We start from the raw sequence: 21,435 nt of genomic DNA, 5'->3' as shown, positions 1-21,435 counted from the left end.
AAAAATCAAAAACCCTGCCGATACATTGATGAAAGTCAAAAGCACAAATACAATTACAAAAACATTATTTCTTCGAGGAAGATGATAATAAGCATTATTAATTAAATGCCAACCTTAGTGGCAGCCATGAGTTGTTGCCAATGGCGTTCCCTAATGGCATCATTCTGTAATTCACTGACAGCTCTTAGTGATGTCAACATGTTCTTTACGCTGTCCTCTACACCAGTGTAAGAGTCCCAAGCTCTCATTTCTTTGTCTAACTGACGAATATCCTTGGCAAACTTCTTACAGTCCATATCCATCTGTTCTACATTGATTTCTTTCCATGGAGTTGTCTTCCAGTCCTCAAAACTGCTCCTCACCATCACAATATAATCCCATAAAGTTTTAAGTAATTTGATTTCTTTTCGACACTGTTTCAGCTGTTTAAAATCTGGCACATTGACCTCAAAAAGACCTGCTGCATCTAAAAGTTTGGCCATTTCTTTTTCCATCTCAGCAATTTCTAAGTGATACTACAAAATAGTTCAAATATTATTAGTTATTGACTGTGGCATTGAGAATAGTTGCATTTATCTTTCGTCCAAATATAATTCAAGCCTAGCCTTGTTTTCAAATGATCATAGACCGCAGCAGAGGCTTCATCAGACTACATTAATGGACCATAAATTATTTAGCACAAATTTCTGTGAGAAAATCAATACTGAGGCAAAACTAGATGAATGAAGTTTCTTTTTAAACATGAAAAATAATTTGTATTCCAGAGGAAAATTACTAACTATATCAATGCTATCATAAGGCTTTTCACAGTTGTATCTGAATGGTGGTATGGTACGGAACTGTTCCCTGAACTTGTGTTGGTTGACATCAAATGTAGCAGTTTTACGTCTGATATTTGCCACTTCTGTAGCTTGCAGTGGTGCCACTTGTTGTTTCACAGTTATTGCAATCTTCTTTGTGTTTTTCCATTGCTCAGGTAATTCCTAAAACATAAACATTACGAGAATTATAAACTAAATTCTGCAGATTTCACGTTACTACTTGATACTGTACATGTGTGTGCTTTTCTTTGATATTTCATCAAAGCAACCAAAACATTTAAACATCTTTAGTAGTGTTCATGTTGCTTAGTCTTTGGTTCTTTATGTTGTGTCTTTTGGTCATTTTTGTTTTTTTTAGCCATGGAGTTATCAGTTTGTTTTTGACCTTTGAGTTTGAATGGCCCTTTGGTATCTTTCGCCTCTCTTTAAAATACTTAAACAAGCTTGTTTTTATCCTTCTCACTTTAGTAATATTCCACTGATGATTGTTAATTTATGGGGTTAGACATGAGTTAATGGAGATAGAGCTCTATAAATGATGTGTTTTTATAGGCAGCTTCATCAATGCTTTTTAAGTATTAAGTGAAACAATATTAAATAATCTGTGTAACTTAGAAGCTTAAAATATATTTATGAAAATGGTTGACACAAACATACAAGTGATTTTCAAGAGTAATGTCCCTTACCCTAGGTTGCAACATTTCTCATGTCATACCTGTAACTGAAGGTGAACTTCTTCTGGCATTTCTTGATCATAAGTTTTCAGCAATTCTATGGTTTGTTTCAATGGTTCAAACATCTCATCTGTTGTAGCTTGTCGATCTTTAACAGCCAGCAGATAACCCATGCACATGACCAAACCATCATAATCACCCTCTTCAACTGGTTTTTCTAATCCTCCATCTGTTGTCTTGATGAAGTCAGTTAATTCCTTCAAACTGTAACATAAAAAACACAGATTTGACTCAAGAAATGAAATACAGAAAAGTATATATTGTATTCGACCTATTAAGTATTCCTGTCACTATGCTTGCCATCTTTTTATTAATCAAAATATTTAAGTGTGCTATTTTAATAAATTTTTAATAACCATTGGTTTTGCCAAATACCTAGCCCCTTATTTTTTAAACAAATAGAGCACCAAAGTTTCCTTATCATAAATTACTATTTCCAATTTGAAAAAAAAAATCAATAATTTTGAAAACTTCAAATACCTTCTTAAATAATTAATAATTACTAATCCCTATAGAAAAATACAGGAAGCAAATTATTGTTCCATTTGGCATAAATATCATATATGGAATATGTATAAGCATATATCCTCTGTTTTACTTGTTTCATATATGGATTGAAAAACTATTAAGGATCATGGGTAAATCTATTGAAAAAGATATGTTTTCTTGAAACAATGTGTTTTGAGGCCCTGTTTTAAAAAGTATTACTCAATACTAAAATTTTGTCATATTTTGAAATTGTCAGGAATAGTTTTGGGAATGACCACTCAGTCATAAAATTGTGAAATCACAAATTGATTGATTGATTGATTGATTGATTGGTGTTTAAAGCCACTTTCAACACTATTGTGCTATTTCGTGGCGGTCAGTTTTTATTGGTGGAGTAAGCCGGAGTACCCAGAGAGAACCATGACCTTCGGTAGGAAAACTGACAATCCTAGTCAATTAAGATTGGAGTAAATAGCACCTGCCCCGTGCGGGATTCCAACTCACAACCTCAGTGTTGACTGGTTAGTGATATAGTAGTTATTGATTACTTAGACCACTTGGCCACCAAGGCCCAAATCACAAATTGACATAATTCTGAAAACTCAAATATTATCACTTTCAAATGGTAAATGAACTAAACTTTTGATTTGAGAATTGACCAAAATTGTGCAAATGACAAACCTGTTAGTGACATGATCAATGAGATGTTGTTTAAACATGTAACTCCAACGTTTGATGGTGTTGAGTAAAGCTTGTTTGAATGGTTTAGAATTGACTCTAAACCAGCTCTCAAACAATTGTGTTGGTTGTATCTGTTCTGCTTCCTCATATATCTTCTCATAGGTGTCAATCTATAAAACAAAACCACATTCTGCTTTTTCAAATATCAAAAAATCTCTTAGGTTTAAATGAAATTATACTATTGAAAAATACTTCTACTTGAATGTTTTTGGTATATCACAAAAGATTTTTTTTTTATTGCCATTATCTGTCTTCACAGTGCAAAATTTTATTTTAAAACTAGTGAATTATTTATAACCAATTTGTTTTTTCAACAGAAAAAAAAATTCTGAAAAAACACCAATACTAGAAACTAATAAATATTGTCAAACCATTTTAATTCTTTTGAAAAACATTTTTTTTTTACCACTTTTATTTTTTTTTTAATTTCCTTTCTTGCAAAATGCGAGAATGGAAACCATGCAGTCTATAATTTCTTTTCCAATTATAATTGATTCCAATAACTTATTTGAAGTTCTGTTGTTTGAAAAATTACCTGTTCTTTAAACTGTTTCAGTGTTGGTGGATTTTCTGGTACACTGTCATCTGCATGAGCTTCTATCTCTTCTTGTGTGAGAACATGGTTGTACAGTAAGAACTGTCTCATAAACTCGTTCCTATCATCAACCCACAGGTAAGCATAATTATCAAAAGAATTTCTATACTCAATAGCTTTATTCATGATATTATTAATTCTGTCCATAAGATCACTTCTCATGTCGGACAATTCTTCCATTTCTTCTAGATCAGGCTGATAATTTTCCTGTCCACTATGAGCAGCAAGACGTGGAATCAATGACGCTTGCTTGTAAATGTCACCAACAAGTCCATCCACCAAGTCATAAAATCCATCGGCAACTCCATAATCTAGTGAAGGTATGAAGACCATCTCTGGTACCTGGAGTTCTAGCTGTGCTTCAAACAATGGATCAACTTCAACTTTAGAATCAGTGTTGTCTAATACAAATTTGATACTGCAATGTATCGTGTTGAAGAATCCATCAACAACCATTTCATCCACATAATCAACATATGCTTTCCATATATCTGTGTTAGCATCAGCTTTGAAAAATTGCAGATTGTTCTGAAAACAAATCAAATGTACCACACATAAAACTGATATTAAGAAGATGTCACAAAAATTTATTTGATATAAGGAACATGTCGGGGCCTTTTATTGCCCACTATACGGTATTACTTTTTCTCATTGTTGAAGGCCGTAAGGTTACCTATAATTGCTTACATCCATTTTATTTGAACTTTGGTGGATAGTTGTCTCATTGCCAATCAAACCTCATCTCCTTATTTTTATATTGAAGTCAACCTTTTCTGTAATGTTGTGTCCTTTTTTTCATTTTTCTAAGTCCTTTTGTTTTGGTTTGTTTTTCTAAAATGTTAAATTCCAAACAAATCTTGACCAATTCATGTCTTTTTTTTTATTTAAAACTTTAAACGTATAAAAAAAATTGACATCCACGTTCTTTCTGCCACCTCCATAAGTCTTACCTTTAAAAGTTCATGTATCTTATTGCCAATATCTTTAATATTAGAGTAACGTTTTTCGAGTCGTTCCTTTCTGTCGTCCAAGTTGAGGAGTGTTTCATGTTTATCTTCCTTACGTTCAAACAGTGGTGTCTTGCTCCAGGTTGACATTTGTTTTTTAATTTCTTCCACATTATCTTTAGCTTTCTGGACACGTGATTCTAGATCAATCACTTGGTCTCGCGTCTTTTGAATATAATCCCACACACCTACAATTTTCAAAAGAAAATTATAAAATATTGAGTGACTAGAAAATTTGTCATGCCATATCAAATCTAAATGTCAAATTATTAATAACTTGAAAATAAAAAACAAGACAAAAACTATCTTAAAATGAAAAATTGTATAATATTACAAATGTCACTGAAAGAAGTATTTGATTCAAAAAAGAAGTCGAAGCATTGATCATTATAAAAATCATAGCATTTTTTTGTATGTAATCAAGTAAAATTGAACAATACAACAAATAAAAAGTATGAAAAATATTATCAAAATAAAAATTATAGCATTTTTTGTATGTAATAAAGTAAAACTAAAGAATATGACAAATAAAAAGTATGAATAATATTATCATTTAAAAAAAAAATTGTAGAATTTTCTATATGTTATAAAGTAAAACTGAAGTACACAACAAATAAAATGTAGGTAATGTCAAAACTAAAGAATACACGTACCATCACTTTCCCAGTTTAGTGATTTCTCAGCCTGTTCAAGTTGGACATCAATATCTTGTAGCTGGCCTTCAACCAGTGGAAATTCAACTTCCAAGATAGTATTTCTAACTTTATTATACAAATGGACAGTCAAATCTAAGTTGGTAACAAAACGCCACAATGTATCATTCTTAGCAAACATTCCTTTAGCAGATTCAGGAATTTCTTGCTCTTCACGTCCATCTAAGTACTTGACCTCACGTAGCACAGCAGTAAGTTGAGGGTCAAAGTTTACAGTGATGAGTCTGGTCTCCTCGTTCCTGACGATCAATGGCTGACTCATGTTAAATGAACATGCTTCAGTTACACCAGCAGTCCATTCACTGTATACCTCGTCATTCCAACTAAAATCATATTAAAAAGAAATAAAAATAATTAACTTAGTCAATTTGAATAAATCCGTCCCATTGATTATATTACCTTAAATAATATCCCGTACTTACCAAAATGTACCTGCCATTCTTGCGACATTTTATTTATGATACTCAACATCCCACCCAAAAATGTTTCTGGTGTACATCTTTTTTTATTTTCAATGTACAAAATATGTGAGGCATTTGATTTTGCACAATTTAATTTTAGACACAATTACAATTAACAAGAAAATGAGACTGCCATAGCTATTCCAAATTTTCAGTATTTAGATTTCAAAGCAAGTGATGTCTGCTAGTTCAAACAGTTTTTTTTTTTCTATTTTGGATTTTTTTCTCCTAACTATGCCAAAACTCCATATCTCCTCTATAATCAACATGCACATTTTTGTAGTTCTATATTTAGAAGTTGAAATGCATTGAAATAACTTGCAACTGACCAACAAAATATTCCTACCCATTCAGAAGTTGCAACATTTCTTCATACTTGGTATAAACTAATTTAGCCTCTTCTCCTTGCATACATCTGAAAATAAAATCAAAATATATACCTTTCATGCATGAGACAGCAATTCAATATAAACAGAAAGACACAGATAAAAAGAAGTCTAGAGGTCAAGATATGGTTTCACCAATGGACAAGCGTCTATATATCATATGTCAAGTTGTTGATCGCATATATCTTATCAAATCATGAGTTATTTAATATAGACTGACATATTTTTTTTCACAATTGGTCAGTTCAGTTAAATTTTATAAATCTGATAAAACAGATAAATATCGATTTGTCTTCATGAAAAAGAAAAATAACAAAAATACCGAACTCCAAGGAAAATTCAAAACAGAAAGTCTCTTATCAAATGACAAAACCAAAAGCTCAAACACATCAGACGAATGACAAACAACTGTAATATTCCTGACTTGGTACAGGCATTTCCTTTTTACCTACAAGCTCAAAATCAGTTGTCATAAAAGTTCTTTAAATCTATATTGCTGCATGGTCATCTTTTCAGAAAAAAACATTTTAACTGGACTGGTTCATATGGCTTTTGGTTTCTAGAGAAGGCTGATATATCAATATTGTTCATCAGATGAAACTTGATTCAAGTGACTTAATCAGAGTTCACCAGAATTCCACTTGAGTAATCCAGGCTTCAACAACCTTAAATATTCTGTTTTAAATAGCTCTTGGTAAAAGTTTTAAAGACTTGACTACTTGTAAACAGAGTTAACACAAGTATGGTAGGCATTTAAAAAGTCAGAATGTGAATATATATGTTCAAACTCTTTTTCAGGTCATTTTTTAGTAACAACAAACAAAAGAACTATGTCAACTGGACCTGCTTTGATACTATAACTGCCCTTGAATTTTTACTAGATAACTTTTTTGTTCGCTATGGAGATTCCATATATCGTCAAGTTATTGGAATTCCCATGGGGACTAACTGTGCACCCCTTATTGCGGACCTGTTTCTGTATTGTTATGAGTTACAATTTATGACTAAAATCAGCAAAGACCCTTTGAAACAACATCTTGATTCAAAAATTTAATAACACTTTTAGATATTTAGATGATATATTGGCTCTCAATAATGACAACTTCAATATGTCCACTAAAGAGATCTATTTATCCTGCCGAACTGACCTTAAATAAAGCTAATACTAACAATGAACACTGCCCTTTCCTGGATCTTGATATCTATATCTTTAATTGTTTGTCTTGTATGTTTTTTAATTTTTTGTCTTGTATGTTTTTTAATTTTTCGTTCATTTATATGTTTTGGAGTTTAGTATGACATCCATTTTCACTGAACTAGTACACAATTTTATTTAGGGGCCAGCTGAGGACCACCTCCTGGTGTGGGATTTTCTTGCTGCGTTGAAGACTTATTGGTGGCCTTCGGCTGTTATCTGCTCTTTAGTCGGGTTGTTGTCTCTTTGACATATTCCCCATTTCCATTCTCAATTTTATATATGCTGTAAGATTAATGGTTTGCTTCATAAGGGAACAGAAATTCTTTACATACATATTTGCACCTTTCAAAATTATGATTTTAACAAATGTTAATTTAATAGAACAGAACTTTGTATTTATTCATGACACAATTAAGCCCATTATTAGAAACAGCATTTTTTCTATTCCGAATCTGCTGTCAAAGCAGGAATTTCCATTAGGGTTTATTAATTTGTTTTATTCATGATATTAAACCTCAACCATAATTTAACCTACAAACAACATTACCTTCATATACTTGAAACCAAAACTTGAAATCAAATCAAAAATAAATCCACAAAATTTTAACCCCACCAAAAATAATGATTTTACAGTATATACATACGAGTGTTCAATATGCTTAAAGTCTTTCATTGGAACAGATATTCTTTCCCTGAGTTCATGCGCCCATCTCAGGCCACCAGCAACTTTTGGCATGTTCTTGTGCATCCTAGCTTTTCCCCTTTCTTTCTTTAGGGCAACTTGTTCATCATAAATGGCTTTAGCAACATCTAATTCATTGCTCATCATCTGAATGACAGTTGGGTATTTACACTCGAAGTCGTTCTTGATCAGCTCTCTGTCCAACAGAGATCCCATAATATCTAACAACTGAAATAAATTCAGAATGTTGTATAATCAATAACTGTAAATCCAGAATTTTTTGCAATTTATTTATTTAAGCAAAAGGATAGAAAGTTAGATTTCGCAAAATTTTGATAGCATTTTTGGGGCTATGCCAATATTGTTCACCTATACTTAAATCTGTTTGAACCCTGTGTAAGGTAAAATTAGCAAAAGCACAAAAATCTTCAAGGGAGATAACTTTTTTTTAAAAACTAAATAACACCCTTTCTTAATTTGAAAAAAAAAATAAATTAAGTTATCATGTCAATAATCTGCAACTAAAAGAGTTCAATTTTTTAAACTTAAAAATAACTTGAAATGTTATACTTAAGTCTTGACATCTGTCACTGAAGTAAAATTATGAAATGTCAAATAAATAATTAACAAAATTTTATTGGTTGCATTATCATTTAGCCTACCTTGAAAACAGACTCTGTAGTAGCACAGTCATCAAATCCTTGACAAATGATAGTTGCAAGACGTCGATCAAAGTCGCCAATCTTCTCCTGAAATCTGCCATAGTCATCCAAAAATTCCTGGAATTATATTTATTAGTAACTTATGTAAAAGAGCAAAGTTTTAACAAAAAATATTTTAGAGGGATTAACAAAAAATCTAAGGTTCATTGAAAGGTCAATATTTCAAATCTAGAGACTAAACTAAGAATCAGTTTTACTGGTATGACTATTGAGTATTCAGTGGTATGACTATTGAGTATTCACTGGTATGACTATTGAGTATTCACTGGTATGACTATTGAGTATTCACTGGTATGACTATTGAGTATTCAGTGGTATGACTATTAAGTATTCAGTGGTATGACTATTGAGTATTCAGTGGTATGACTATTGAGTATCCATGTAATTTTCAGCAGAGAAACTAAATTGAATTTGGTTTTCCTTTTCAAATGTTGGAGAACAATCATTTGTGGGAGGTCCTGGAATGACTCTGTTGTAATATATTCATATGACTCATAAATAAATTCTCATTTAATAGAGTTCCAGTGGGAAAAATAAAACTGATGCAATGAATTTCTGTATAAATGAAAAAGCTGGAAACTGATGGAAAATTGCATATCATTTGTAAACAAGAAAAACAATTCAAAATCTAAATATGAAACCTTACCCTTCCCCATCTCAGAATTGAGAATACATATTTACATTTTTTTTAAATACCTCATTATAAGATTAAAACAGATTGCAAGTAAAATAAGCTAACATATGAAAATCTGCAAATTACATCATATGCTATTAACAGTTCTAGCTCAATTTATAGATAACGCGTTTAACACTCATATTTTAATTAACTTAGATTAAGTCTTTACAGTTCAGTAAGAAAATTTTGAAAAGCATTAAAATGGAAATTGGAGTAATTTTACCAATGTTGGAAAATTTTCATTTGTAATTATTGCATTTTTAATGATCAAGGCTATTTAATATTCTTTTCAAAGTTTTGCAAAGTAGATTGATATTTAACTAAAATTGGTTAGAATTCATTGCTGTTTTGCTCTTCATTTTGCAAATGTTTAGTTCAGAAACAAACTGATGATAAATTCCAATATGAATTCAAGCCAATACCCACGATACCCTTTAGCAATATACCATAAAGATAGGAGAGTCACAAATCAGCTATTTCTATGTGACTTGATGTTTATTAGTCACTTGTATTTAATGTATAGGTCTCAAGGATGTACTTAGGTGAAATTAAAAAAATCAAGAATTCAAAATTGATACTATAAGTTGGAAGAGCATTAGTTAAGGAACAAAATAAGCTAAAAATATTGATAGGTAATGGAGCTCCTTTTCGAGATATTTGATTTTTAAAATATGGCGGGAAAATGCTGACTCGGACTTTTACCTTATATTTGCATTGGTATTATTTGGGTCTCAAATCAAAAGAAAAAAAATCAAGAATCTGCGTAAATTTTGGCAAATGACCTTTTATGAGCTATTAAGTCTTATATGAAAAGATAAATGGGTGTTATGGGGCAAAATATTTTACCTTGTATCGTATGGTAAAAAACCAAGGAGTCCAAACATCTGACACAAATTCAAAAACCTCACCTAAGTACATCCTTAAGATTATTTTTTTCCTTTAAAGTTTTCACTGTAAAATTATCCAAAATAAAGACTGTCAGCTCTGATTCTATTGGTAAATTCTCACAGCATTTATTTACAAAATAAAAAGTGAAGTATGTCTGAAGGAATTTTAAAAGTAACTGCTTATTCTATGAATGATTATACAAGCAGGCAACTAAAGATAAAAAGTTGCAGTAAAATTAACAAATAGAATATAATCTTGTAAACTTTTAGAGAAGCTTTTAAAAAAAGATGTTTTAAAGTGGGTATTAAAATTTTTACTAGAACATTCTTCTTTAAACTATTCTACCAGTTTATCAGACACTACGGCAACTATATCAATAATCTGACATGTTTAATTCAGGTACAGTATTTTTCATCCTTCTCTCAATACTGTTACAAAAGTTATGGATTATTCTTCACTGAACATTTATACAAAAAAATAGTGAAATACATGTATCTAGGAATAGTCCAACCTGAAAAATCAAAAATGTTTACAGCAGAATAAATCCATCCATTGAACATGCACTTCTCTTTTTCAGAACGTGAAAGGTATTTTTTTTTTGTTATAAACCAAAATAAAAATAATGACACATCATCAGATGGATGTACAATGTTAAGGATATTGTTAACCAATCAGAACAATTTGATGTAAGGTTTGAAAATATTACCCAGAATGCATTAGATTCTGAAACAACAAATTTTCTTAATAAGATTGATTCTTGTTGGCTGTTGAAATCAAAATGGCTCCAATAAAGACCACATTTGAAGTAGGTGACACATATTTTTTTTTAAAAGGCATTGTACTACAGACAGAAAACCTTTTACCACTTTCAAGAGAATTTGTAAACAGATGAATTGATTCTGTTGTACATACTGCATAATAATTATCAATGCATTTATCTATTAGCTAGCAATGGCATTAAACTGGCATTAAAAATTTCTTGTTCATGGACAAACAGTTCCCTTTTCGTTTTTTTTCTATTTTAGTTTTTATCTTCGTTAACATTAATTTGATTTCTTTTCTAATTTTGCTTTTCAGTTACATCATTTGTAATATCATTAAAAAAAGCAAATAAATTTCATAACATAAAATATGTTTTATCCTGTGTAATCGTGAATGAACAATTTGTCTAGTGTAACAAGTGGCTCTCCAATACAACAAGAAACAAAGAGTGGATTCATGTTTACAATTTTCTTCATTAATGTACTTAGTGTCCATCAACAATATATATTTCACCTCATTAGTTTTTACACAAAACATAAGGTCTTCAAAACATTATTATGAACCAGCATAATCAGTGTCCAGCTTACCTTATCTACATCCTGAAGTAGTTCATTTGAATAAATGATAAAAACATATTTACAAATACATAGCTACCAAGGCCAAATAAAATGACATCTTATATTATCTTTTCTTTCAAGATATATCAAGAAATATGCTGAAATTCAGTTCCTCCCTTTTTCCCCCTTCTAAATTCACCACCAACCATTCCAATATAAAATGCATAGAGTGGGCAAAGTTCATTATCTCAGGTAAGCCATCCCAAAATAATAAAGAAACAAAGAATAAATATTCTATTTGGCCTTGGAGATGAATGTTAATTAAAGATTAGACTACACATGCTAAATTAAAAATAGAAAAAAAAAAAAAGAATTTTTAGGTGAAAAAAACTGAATAAATAAAATTCACAATAAACTGACCTCTAAACATGACTCGACATTCTTATAAGAGCTAATAATTATGGCATTCTTTTTTTAAGGAATGACAATTTCTTGTCAAAAGTTTTGTTTCATCAATAATTTGCTGAAATTGATTAATTTATGATTTGATTTACAAAAAGGTGAAATTAGTCAAGATAAGATAGAGAGAAGAAAAAAAGTCAAAATTGCTAAAAGCAATGTATGATTTAAGAAAAAAACCTACTGGATTACTTGGGTCCAGTGGATCATAACTCCTTGTTGTAAACGTATTATAAACTGCATTGAATTCTTCAAACAACTGTATAACTTGTGTACTGAGTTGTTTCCCCTTTATTCCACCAAGTTCTATCTTCTCAAGCTTGAGGAACTCCATGGCAGTTTCCATCAATTCCTATTAAAAATAAATATTTTTTCATTAATATTTCACTCTGTGAAGTTACCTGTATTGAAAGAGAGTGGAAAAAATAAAATGAAAATACATGTGTGTACTATTTTGTGTAAGTTGTTTGGTTGTAAGGGCTGCCCCAAAATTGAGTGTATGGCCTTCAGAAGTTAGGAGGTACTGGAAATATATATTTAGTGGTTGATTTGTTTATCCAAATAGAATATAACATTTGATATTGTGCTTGAGTGGTATTAAAAAGTGCCCCCCAATCCCTATGTATTGATGGCACAGATCCAAACTAATTTAGATCTAGATCTTTGACACACTTATGCTACAGAAAAAGGATTATGCTAAAAAAAGGGCATGAGTTTATATAACCCTTGTACATTTTAAACAAGAAAACTTTCTTCTAAGTAAATGTATAAAACCCTTATAAGATGTACACATAAAATCTAACCAAAATAGTTTCCACTCTTTCAGTGAACTTGTCATATCTAGCAAAGACAAGCTTAGGGGCAAACTCCCATTCTCTTGCATCTTCTCCTTCTCCAAAGTAGGACTTCATTTTGTCTTTGTGGTCCTCGTATGTCTCTCTGTAAACATGGAGCACATTAACAGACTTTCGGACCTTCTCTATGGTTTCTTCCAATTCACCTTTGAACAACTCAGTGGGGTCCAAGAAACTTCTGGCCTGAAATAAAAGATTTGATTTCTTACAGTGCTGTAATGATTATCTCCGACATTGTTTATCTTTCAAAGCTAAAAGATGTTTATGATGGAACAGCTTTTATGTTGTCAATAATAACATATGAACACTGAGTTTTGATATTCTAAAAACCTATTTTTTTAATATATTTTAAAGATGTTTGTGCATAAATTAAATATAATAAAATTGAGAATGGAAATGGGGAATGTGTCAAAGAGACAACAACCCGACCATAGAGCAGACAACAGCCGAAGGCCACCAATGGGTCTTCAATGCAGCGAGAAACTCCCGCACCCGGAGGCGTCCTACAGCTGGCCCCTAAACAAATATGTATACTAGTTCAGTGATAATGGACGTCATACTAAACTCCAAATTATACACAAGAAACTAAAATTAAAAATGATACAAGACTAACAAAGGTCAGAGGCTCCTGACTTGGGACAGGCGCAAAAATGCGGCGGGGTTAAACATGTTTTTTGAGATTTCAACCCTCCCCCTATACCTCTAGCCAATGTAGAAAAAACAAACGTACAACAGTACGCACAGTAAAACTCAGTTTAAGAGAAGTCCGAGTCCGATGTCAGAATAGGAAACAAAAGAAAATAAACAAAATGACAATAATACATAAACAACAACAGACTACTAGCAGTTACTGACATGCCAGCTCCATACCTCAATTAAACTGATTGAAAGATTATGTCTTCATCATATGAATATCAGGCACAATCCCTCCTGTTAGGGGTTTAGTATTATACCGTCATAAAATATATGAGAAGAACATAACCCGTGTCATGCCAACAACTGGTTTTAGAATAAATATGTTTAATTCCGATGCAAAGACCCTATTAGTGAATCAATATTAAAGCCAAACTATGCAATTTTTAATAAGTTTGTTTCCTGTACCCAACCAACCTGAAACTTACAATTTTCAGGGTATTTGGGTGTCCACCTCACAATCTCAGGCTAGTGATACAGTAAATAAACTACTTAGACCAATCAGTCACATAGCCCCACCCTCTGTGTATAAACAAGACACTAAATAATTGAATTTCAATTTTATCCGGTTCTTTACTTTGCTATGGTGTACCCAGGATAGAAGAAGGTACGTCAAATAAACCAAACACATTGTTACATTGACTTGGAAAGTTTCCTGCCTTTTCTGAATTTGAATTTTTCACAAATATATGTCGTTCAAAAAGTTACACAGTATTGAATAGAATGGACTTTAATTTTGAATTTTATAGATCTTTTCATTTCAATATGTCAATTCTATTTAACTTTACCATAAGAAAAACCTATTTACTTAATTGATTCAATAAACAAAAAATGAAAAACTGTTCTCTAACCTGTGCCAAGTTTTCAAGGTTATTTAATGTGTTATATACCATTTTATTGATTTTTTTGGCTTTAATTTTCATAAGCCTGTGTCAAATATAACACTATAAGCATGATAAGTACCTGATAAAAAAAGATTATTTGGAACCAGGCCAATTTTTTAGAAATTTAAACATAATTTTGTTTCCCTTTAAATGCTAAACTTGAAATACAGTTGACAATAAACAATAAAAGCAACTTGCAATTGTCCCAGTTAATTTCATCTGTTCATTCCCATGAAAGGGACAGAATTTTTCATTCAGAACCAATTCAGTTAAAGAGGAACTTTACTTCTCCTGGGATTATATGATTTAAAGTTTCTACATTTGGGCAAAGTTCTAAACTTACTCCTTATAGAAAAAAAAAGAGTTAAATCGTTGTCAAAATATATATCGGTTTAAACTTTGTATTAACACAGTGTAAAAGCCTGAGGGGTTTGGTAAAATTTCACCTAGCCTGTTTACAGAAATAAATTAATTGGGGTCATCTGATTGGTCAGTTCATTGTTGTGATGTAATTTAGAAATTATGCATAGATAATCTAAGTAGATATGATATTTACATGATTGATAATCATGTTGCACATTTCCTGAAGCAACACAATAATTCTGGCTGGAGTATTGTAGTACTGAGAGTGGACCCATATCAGAGCAATTGTATGCATCATAGGGGCCATTAATGGACCACTTTCATCAAACTCAGACTGTTCATAATCCTCAAAGTGATGCCTGGCTGGTCTTAGGTACATATTTATATCCTGGGCTTCCTCAAGTGCTGAAAAAAATTATATACCATTTTTAATCTAAAAGAAGATATCTTTTCTAATATATCTAATTTCACAAAATCCAGGTTCCAAAAATTCACCATTTTCCCCTAAAACTTCAGGTCATTATAAAAGCATGACACATTGATCTTAAATTTGGTTTCCATTTGAAAGCCTGTCCTCATTCAATTTTTTTTTGCCATTTTCATTCAAGGTTTCTTTACTTAAGAATAGGTCTTGTTGCAACATCTTATGGCTATATTATATATAATAATTGCCGTACCATTCTGGTGACCTCTTCAAAAATATCACGGCTATCATTTTTATATCTAGTATGCAAATTAGGACTACGGTAATACTGCAAGTCTTAATATGTAGCAGCAATTTGTTTTCATTGATTTAACTGCAGTAACTGTAATTCTAAATAAAATTATTTCAATCTAGGTCAAATTTTAAACGACAAAAAGATACAAACCTGCTACTACATCCCTGAAGATATCCTTAAACACTGGGAAATAGCTACTCTGTGTTCTCTCTAACAGTTCAGCCATTTTTCTCACTTTTGGGTCTCTCAGCTATAAACAATATAGAAAACAGTGAAAGGTAGATTTTGAGCTTAATTTTAAATGCTGGTAGAATCATTAAATCCTATTTATCTTAGTGTGTTTTGGATTTTGTAGGACAGACGGACAAAAAATTCATTTTAAATTAAAAATGTGTGTCCATAGGACAATATGCCCCACTCACCCTATTATGTGTCCATGTTTAGTGAACCATGAAATTTTATACAAAAACCATAGACATAAAATTCAAAAGAATTGCTTCACATGTGGAGTATGCGGAATTCAAATTTAAAAATATATGAATCTTACCAACAAAAAAAAATTGTCCTGTTTTCTTTCATTTGAATTATATTCAATATAATGTATCAAAATTAATTATACTTTCAACCAATATCTGAAAAACAATACTTTTAACATAAAATCTGAATCAGTTTGTCAAATACTGGCACATTTCATACAATGTAACCCACTTACCTGCTCATAGATACATTCAAGATTGGTTGATTTGTTTTTCCAGAACTCAATTTCTACAAAAGGTGTAGGATTAAGACCTTCTAACAAAGGCTGAGCAGAATCTTTCTTCAGTACATCTCTGATCTGATGTGTCCACTCAATCACCACTGATTCAATAGCATGGATCAGTTGTCTATCCATGGTATCAGTTCTGAAAAGATAACAAATTCATTAGATAATAAACAATTATACTTCAATAGATTAATTCAGAAATCTGTGTATTATTTACCAATGAAATATATATACTTGAATCAGCAAAACTTTTGCAACATGGGAATATCATAAATAATAGGTTGTTCTGATTGGTCCAGATGCCATGTACAAGAATACTGAGATGACACAACTGAAGTAAGGAGAATTCAAGTGAAGCTTTTGGACTAGCCCATTTGCAGATCAAACTTAAATGGTAAATGGGCAGATTTGATTACAACAATTAAAGCAACACAAGTACATTTAAAATAGGGTTATTCAATCAAAAATAACTAAGGGTTGTAAATTTTTATAATGACCTTTGGTGATTGTGAGTGATTCACTCTGAAATATCTCTGTATATTCCATAAGGTAATACATGACAGTGTCACTATCCAAAGTTTTATCACCTGGTTTCACATTCACTTCACACCAACAAGTGTGGTTTTTAACTAAATCACCTTGTGTGTAATATATGAGAGGGTTCTAAACCGAAAGTTTTATCACACTTTTCACATTCACTTCACACTTGGTCAGCAAGTGTGGTTTTTAACTAAATCACCTTGTGTGTACTGGATGTCAGCGTCATTAAACAAAGTGTAACCACCTTATTTCACATTCACTTCACACCAGTATGTGTGGTTTCTACCTAAATCACCTTGTGGGTACTGTAGGACAGGGTTTTTAACCAAAGTTTTATCACCTTGTTACACATTCACACCAGCAAGCATGGTTCCTAACTGAATCACTTTGTGTGTACTGTATGGAAGGGCCATTAACAAAAGTGTTTCACATTCACTTCACACTAGCAAGTGTGGTTTTTAACTGAACCAATGATATCCTCAAATCAGCAATTTCTTTTATTTTTTTAATTTTCTTTTTTGTACAAGACATTTATTGAAACACCAAGACAATTGATATGCACTGTGATCCAGTGATTCTCTTATAAGATGTATAAATAGTATTAAAACTGTAATTCTATAAGCAAAAAGCACATACTTGTCATCTTCAACATCCACTTTATCGGCACCAACAGGAAGAGGCAGTAAGGTCTTCCCTTTTGCTTGTCCTGAGACAACATACACATCACTTTTAAGTCTGTGGGAGTGTGTTGTGACATCAGCAGAAACAACTTGTGGCCAGTGATCATGGTTTCTATCATTCGATAACAATGGAACCAAGACCTAGGGAAAAAAATTGTAAATGTCAGGTACTATGAATAGGACAGAATATTTACCATGAAACTAACATAAAAAGGCAGAAGACTTATGGTCGAAACAGTTGCCACAATCTAATGGCTGAAAAACAACAACTTTAAAAATATATATGTTATAACCAAATCAATTTTAATATGATAAAACAAATGGAATGTATATAGATTGTTTTTTGTACCAGGATATTCAGAATTTATTGAAGTATACATTAGTTTACCAATAAAGTAATATAGAATATGGCTAATATTTTAGAGGTCCCGACCCTTTAAAAAATTTATACGCAGTTCACGTTAATAAACACAATTATTGACTTTTGATGAGGTTGATACAATGATTAATCACCCAACCCCACAGATTCATCCAGACCAACAGCTGAGGCAATAAACACAAATATTGACTTTTGATGAGGTTGATACAATGATTAATCATCCAACCCCACAGATTCATCCAGACCAACAGCTGAGGTAATAAACACAATTATTGACTTTTGATGAGGTTGATACAATGATTAATCATCCAACCCCAGAGATTCATCCAGACCAACAGCTGAGGCAATAAACACAATTATTGACTTTTGATGAGGTTGATACAATGATTAATCATCCAACCCCAGAGATCAATTCATCTAGACCAAAAGCTGAGACATTAAACACAATTATTGACTTTTGATGAGGTTGATACATTTGATTAATCATCCAACCCCAGAGATCAATTCATCCAGACCAACAGCTGATGCAGTTAACACATTTCTGGAGTTGACACTTATTTGTTGCAACTGATATCAAAATTCAACAATTGTTTTTATTACAATGTATATGACTTTTTGATCCATTTCTTCTATTTTCTTAACTGCTGCTTGTTTTTTATACTCAAATATTATCTGTTTTGGCATTTTTCTAACAATTATTCTATAGATTTTTAAAAAAGAATGAAATACCATGTTCTTGTGTGTTTTGTTGTATTTTCATTTGGCAATGATTTGGTTTTTGTTGAGCCTGCGACTTTTCTCGCAAAAGCCAGACAAAGTGATCGTACATTTCGTCATCGGCGTCCACAAATATTCACTCTGTGGTTAAAGTTTTTGAAATTTTAATAACTTTCTTAAACTATCCTGGATTTCTTTCAATCTTGGACAGAAGCTTGTTAATGATCATAAGATAGTATCTAGAAGGAAATTTTGTAAAAATTTATTTCCTGTTTTTCTGTTTATATTACTTATAAATGGACTAAGTTTTTCTTCCAGTTAAAATTACATACAGTCTGCAGTTAAAGTTTTTAAATATTTGTTAGATTCATAAACCATCCTGGATTTTTACCAAACTTGGACAGAAGCTTCTTACAATCAAAAGATAGTATCTAGAGGAAAATTTTTAATAATTTTTCCCCATTCAATAAATTTATGTTTCAACTCTTTTATTAATCTATAGATTTGATTGCATACTGTATTCGTTTTTACAAGCATAACTTTTTTCATACATTTCAAACATTTTATTTCATTAACTGTAAATCTATTATGTGCATTCCCCTATCACACTGAAAACATAGACAACAGCAAAAGTAGGCAAGACACTGGGTTCCGCGGAACCCTTACATATTATTTTTTCATTAGTTGGTATCACTACAATTTAAAATTTGTTTGTTTTTATTGCAAGCATAACCTTTAAATCTTAAAGTCATTTTATTATTTTCAGATTGCAAATTATATCCATTAAACTATGGGTACTAAAATTTTACCAGTCTGCCATACAAATTGCTTTAGGTTCTGTCTGACAGAAGTGCACATTTCAGATTTTTCTGCTAGATGAAAATGCTATTGTTGAAAGTGCTGGTTGGTAATATCTATTCGGTCATCCAATATATAAAACATTTTATTTATACATGCATATCCCTAAAAAGCTCACAAAAATTCCTTAATTCTCTCATGAATTTACCCGCTGTGATTATAATATGTTTTACCAGAAAAAATATTCCCTGAGATAAAAATCTGATGACACAAAAAAATCAACTATGTATCTACATCTCCATGTATTTTTCTTTTAATAACATGAAAATCTGTTGGGCTTTCACAGCTGGTTTCAGTGTTAATTTATTTTTCATCGTTTCACCAGTATCTTAGATCTTTTGACTACTTTCAAATGTTTTTTAGAATAATTGTCACTATAACATCATTAACATTTTGACAAAAAATTGCCATTTAATGCATAGTTTATTGGTCAAAATAGACAGGAGCCAAAGCATTACCAAAAATATGTTTTAGGCCAAAAAGAAAATGTAGATTGACGTTTCTTACCTACCTGCCTAAAAAGCAGATTTGCCTCGTCAACTGACTATAATGTTCAAAAATCCACTTACATGTACATTATATAAATTGTAACATATATGAATATAAGAATCTTGTTTTTTTTTATTAATTATCAAAGTTAGACAGATGTCTGGTTTCTTCAGGTAGTCTTTAGAGCTAAACTCTTCTAATATCACCACCCCATTATTGCCTACAGTACAGTACATAAGTCTTCACAAATCTATTAGACTAACATGTACAAGCCCAAAAATTTTCCTTAAATTCATTTGGCTTGCTTACACTCTTTTTTTCAGTAAATTTTCCTTGCTTGAGTCGTATGGCTTGTGTCAAGTTGTGATAATAAATCGTGAAGACTCATATACAAGACCATATATAATATATACTAAACTAATACTACAGGAGATAGAATGAAGGATAGTGTTTAAAGTCGAAGTTGACTAATGACAAGAACTAGCAACTACGAGAAAGACAGAGGATCTACAAGTACAAAGAGTTGTACGATAAAGTGAACATCATGCAGTAACTAAACTATGACTATGAGGATTAAAGCATGTCTGAATTACTACCTCATCCACAAAAGCTGACAATTGGTCAAGTGGAGCATATGAAAGATCTCCATAAATCAAAGCTGTTCTCAAATTTGCATCTTTGCTGATGGCTTCACGAGCAGTCTTGACAAAATAACAAGCCTTTGCTTTTGGTTTATTTGGCCATGTAAAAGATGTGACCAGAGTTCCTGCAGGCTGACCAACAACCAGAGACATGCACTCTGGTTTTTCAAAGAAATCCATGTACATTTGTCTAGTATCTTCAACACCATACATCTTCTGGAATCTGTCAGGTTTGATCTTCAAAGTTTTGATGACATAATCTGCCATGAAGTCCACGCGGGAGTCATTCAGCTCTAATTCTTCCACCCCCGACATAGTGGCAATTTAAGCTGCCTTCAACGCTTTATAAATTTTGTGATATAACTTTGGAACTGTCCATGAAACGCTCACTGCATCGATATTTTCAACAAGTGCTTGTGTTTGTCGTCTGTAACCAGGAGCGTTGTCATGTAAAAGATTTCACTGCGAACGTCATTTCCGGTAGGTGCTCTCTTGGGAAGTAAGACAACTCGCCCCACTGCCAAATCGTCCCACACCAAACCGTCCTACTTTTTCACCAACTCGCCACACTTTTTATAAAATCGCCCCACTCTTGTTCAAAATCTCGCCCCACTTTCTATAAAAATCGCTCCTCTGGTTTACCAACTCGCCCCACTTATGACAAAGGGTAAAATCCCGATCATATATAATAAAGGTCTGCAATCTCGCCCAACTTATGAACACTTATATACACAGAATAAAACAAATCACTTGTGATATTAATAAAAATCGAAAATTGAATATATGATTATGATTGAAACTAGATATCATTGAGATGGAAGCCATCTCTGTGGGCCCCGCTGTGAATAATGTGTGTTAAAAAATTTGTATCTTTATCATTGGACATGGGGTTGTCAAATGAAACCAAAGTTTTTGACCTTGACCTTTGACCTAGGAAGTTGAACATAAATTATGGCACACCCTA

The 21,435-nt window shown here is 31.8% G+C and overlaps 1 protein-coding gene across 1 annotated transcript in view; it reads right to left on the bottom strand.

The window, feature by feature from the left end:
- The window catches only part of LOC127709287 (dynein beta chain, ciliary-like), a 55,296-nt gene extending 34,371 nt beyond the window's left edge, over positions 1 to 20,925 (bottom strand). The window contains exons 1-17 of the mRNA XM_052214745.1: positions 20,427 to 20,925; positions 17,344 to 17,528; positions 16,117 to 16,306; positions 15,555 to 15,654; positions 14,879 to 15,090; positions 12,695 to 12,928; positions 12,076 to 12,243; positions 8,490 to 8,606; positions 7,790 to 8,055; positions 5,908 to 5,976; positions 5,041 to 5,423; positions 4,331 to 4,575; positions 3,321 to 3,908; positions 2,726 to 2,895; positions 1,537 to 1,759; positions 780 to 983; positions 114 to 515 (exon numbers count right to left, since the gene is read on the bottom strand). Coding sequence (XP_052070705.1) covers positions 114 to 515; positions 780 to 983; positions 1,537 to 1,759; positions 2,726 to 2,895; positions 3,321 to 3,908; positions 4,331 to 4,575; positions 5,041 to 5,423; positions 5,908 to 5,976; positions 7,790 to 8,055; positions 8,490 to 8,606; positions 12,076 to 12,243; positions 12,695 to 12,928; positions 14,879 to 15,090; positions 15,555 to 15,654; positions 16,117 to 16,306; positions 17,344 to 17,528; positions 20,427 to 20,786 — 4,116 coding nt within the window. The 5' untranslated portion in view covers positions 20,787 to 20,925. The remainder of the gene's footprint in view (positions 1 to 113; positions 516 to 779; positions 984 to 1,536; positions 1,760 to 2,725; positions 2,896 to 3,320; positions 3,909 to 4,330; positions 4,576 to 5,040; positions 5,424 to 5,907; positions 5,977 to 7,789; positions 8,056 to 8,489; positions 8,607 to 12,075; positions 12,244 to 12,694; positions 12,929 to 14,878; positions 15,091 to 15,554; positions 15,655 to 16,116; positions 16,307 to 17,343; positions 17,529 to 20,426) is intronic.
- Positions 20,926 to 21,435: the final 510 nt, after the last annotated feature.

The sequence above is a fragment of the Mytilus californianus genome, unplaced genomic scaffold (assembly GCF_021869535.1).
Source record: "Mytilus californianus isolate M0D057914Y unplaced genomic scaffold, xbMytCali1.0.p SCAF_7, whole genome shotgun sequence".
Taxonomy (NCBI): domain Eukaryota; kingdom Metazoa; phylum Mollusca; class Bivalvia; order Mytilida; family Mytilidae; genus Mytilus; species Mytilus californianus.
The sequence above is the reverse complement of the archived record's forward strand: the minus strand, read 5'-3'. Positions and strand labels throughout refer to the sequence as shown.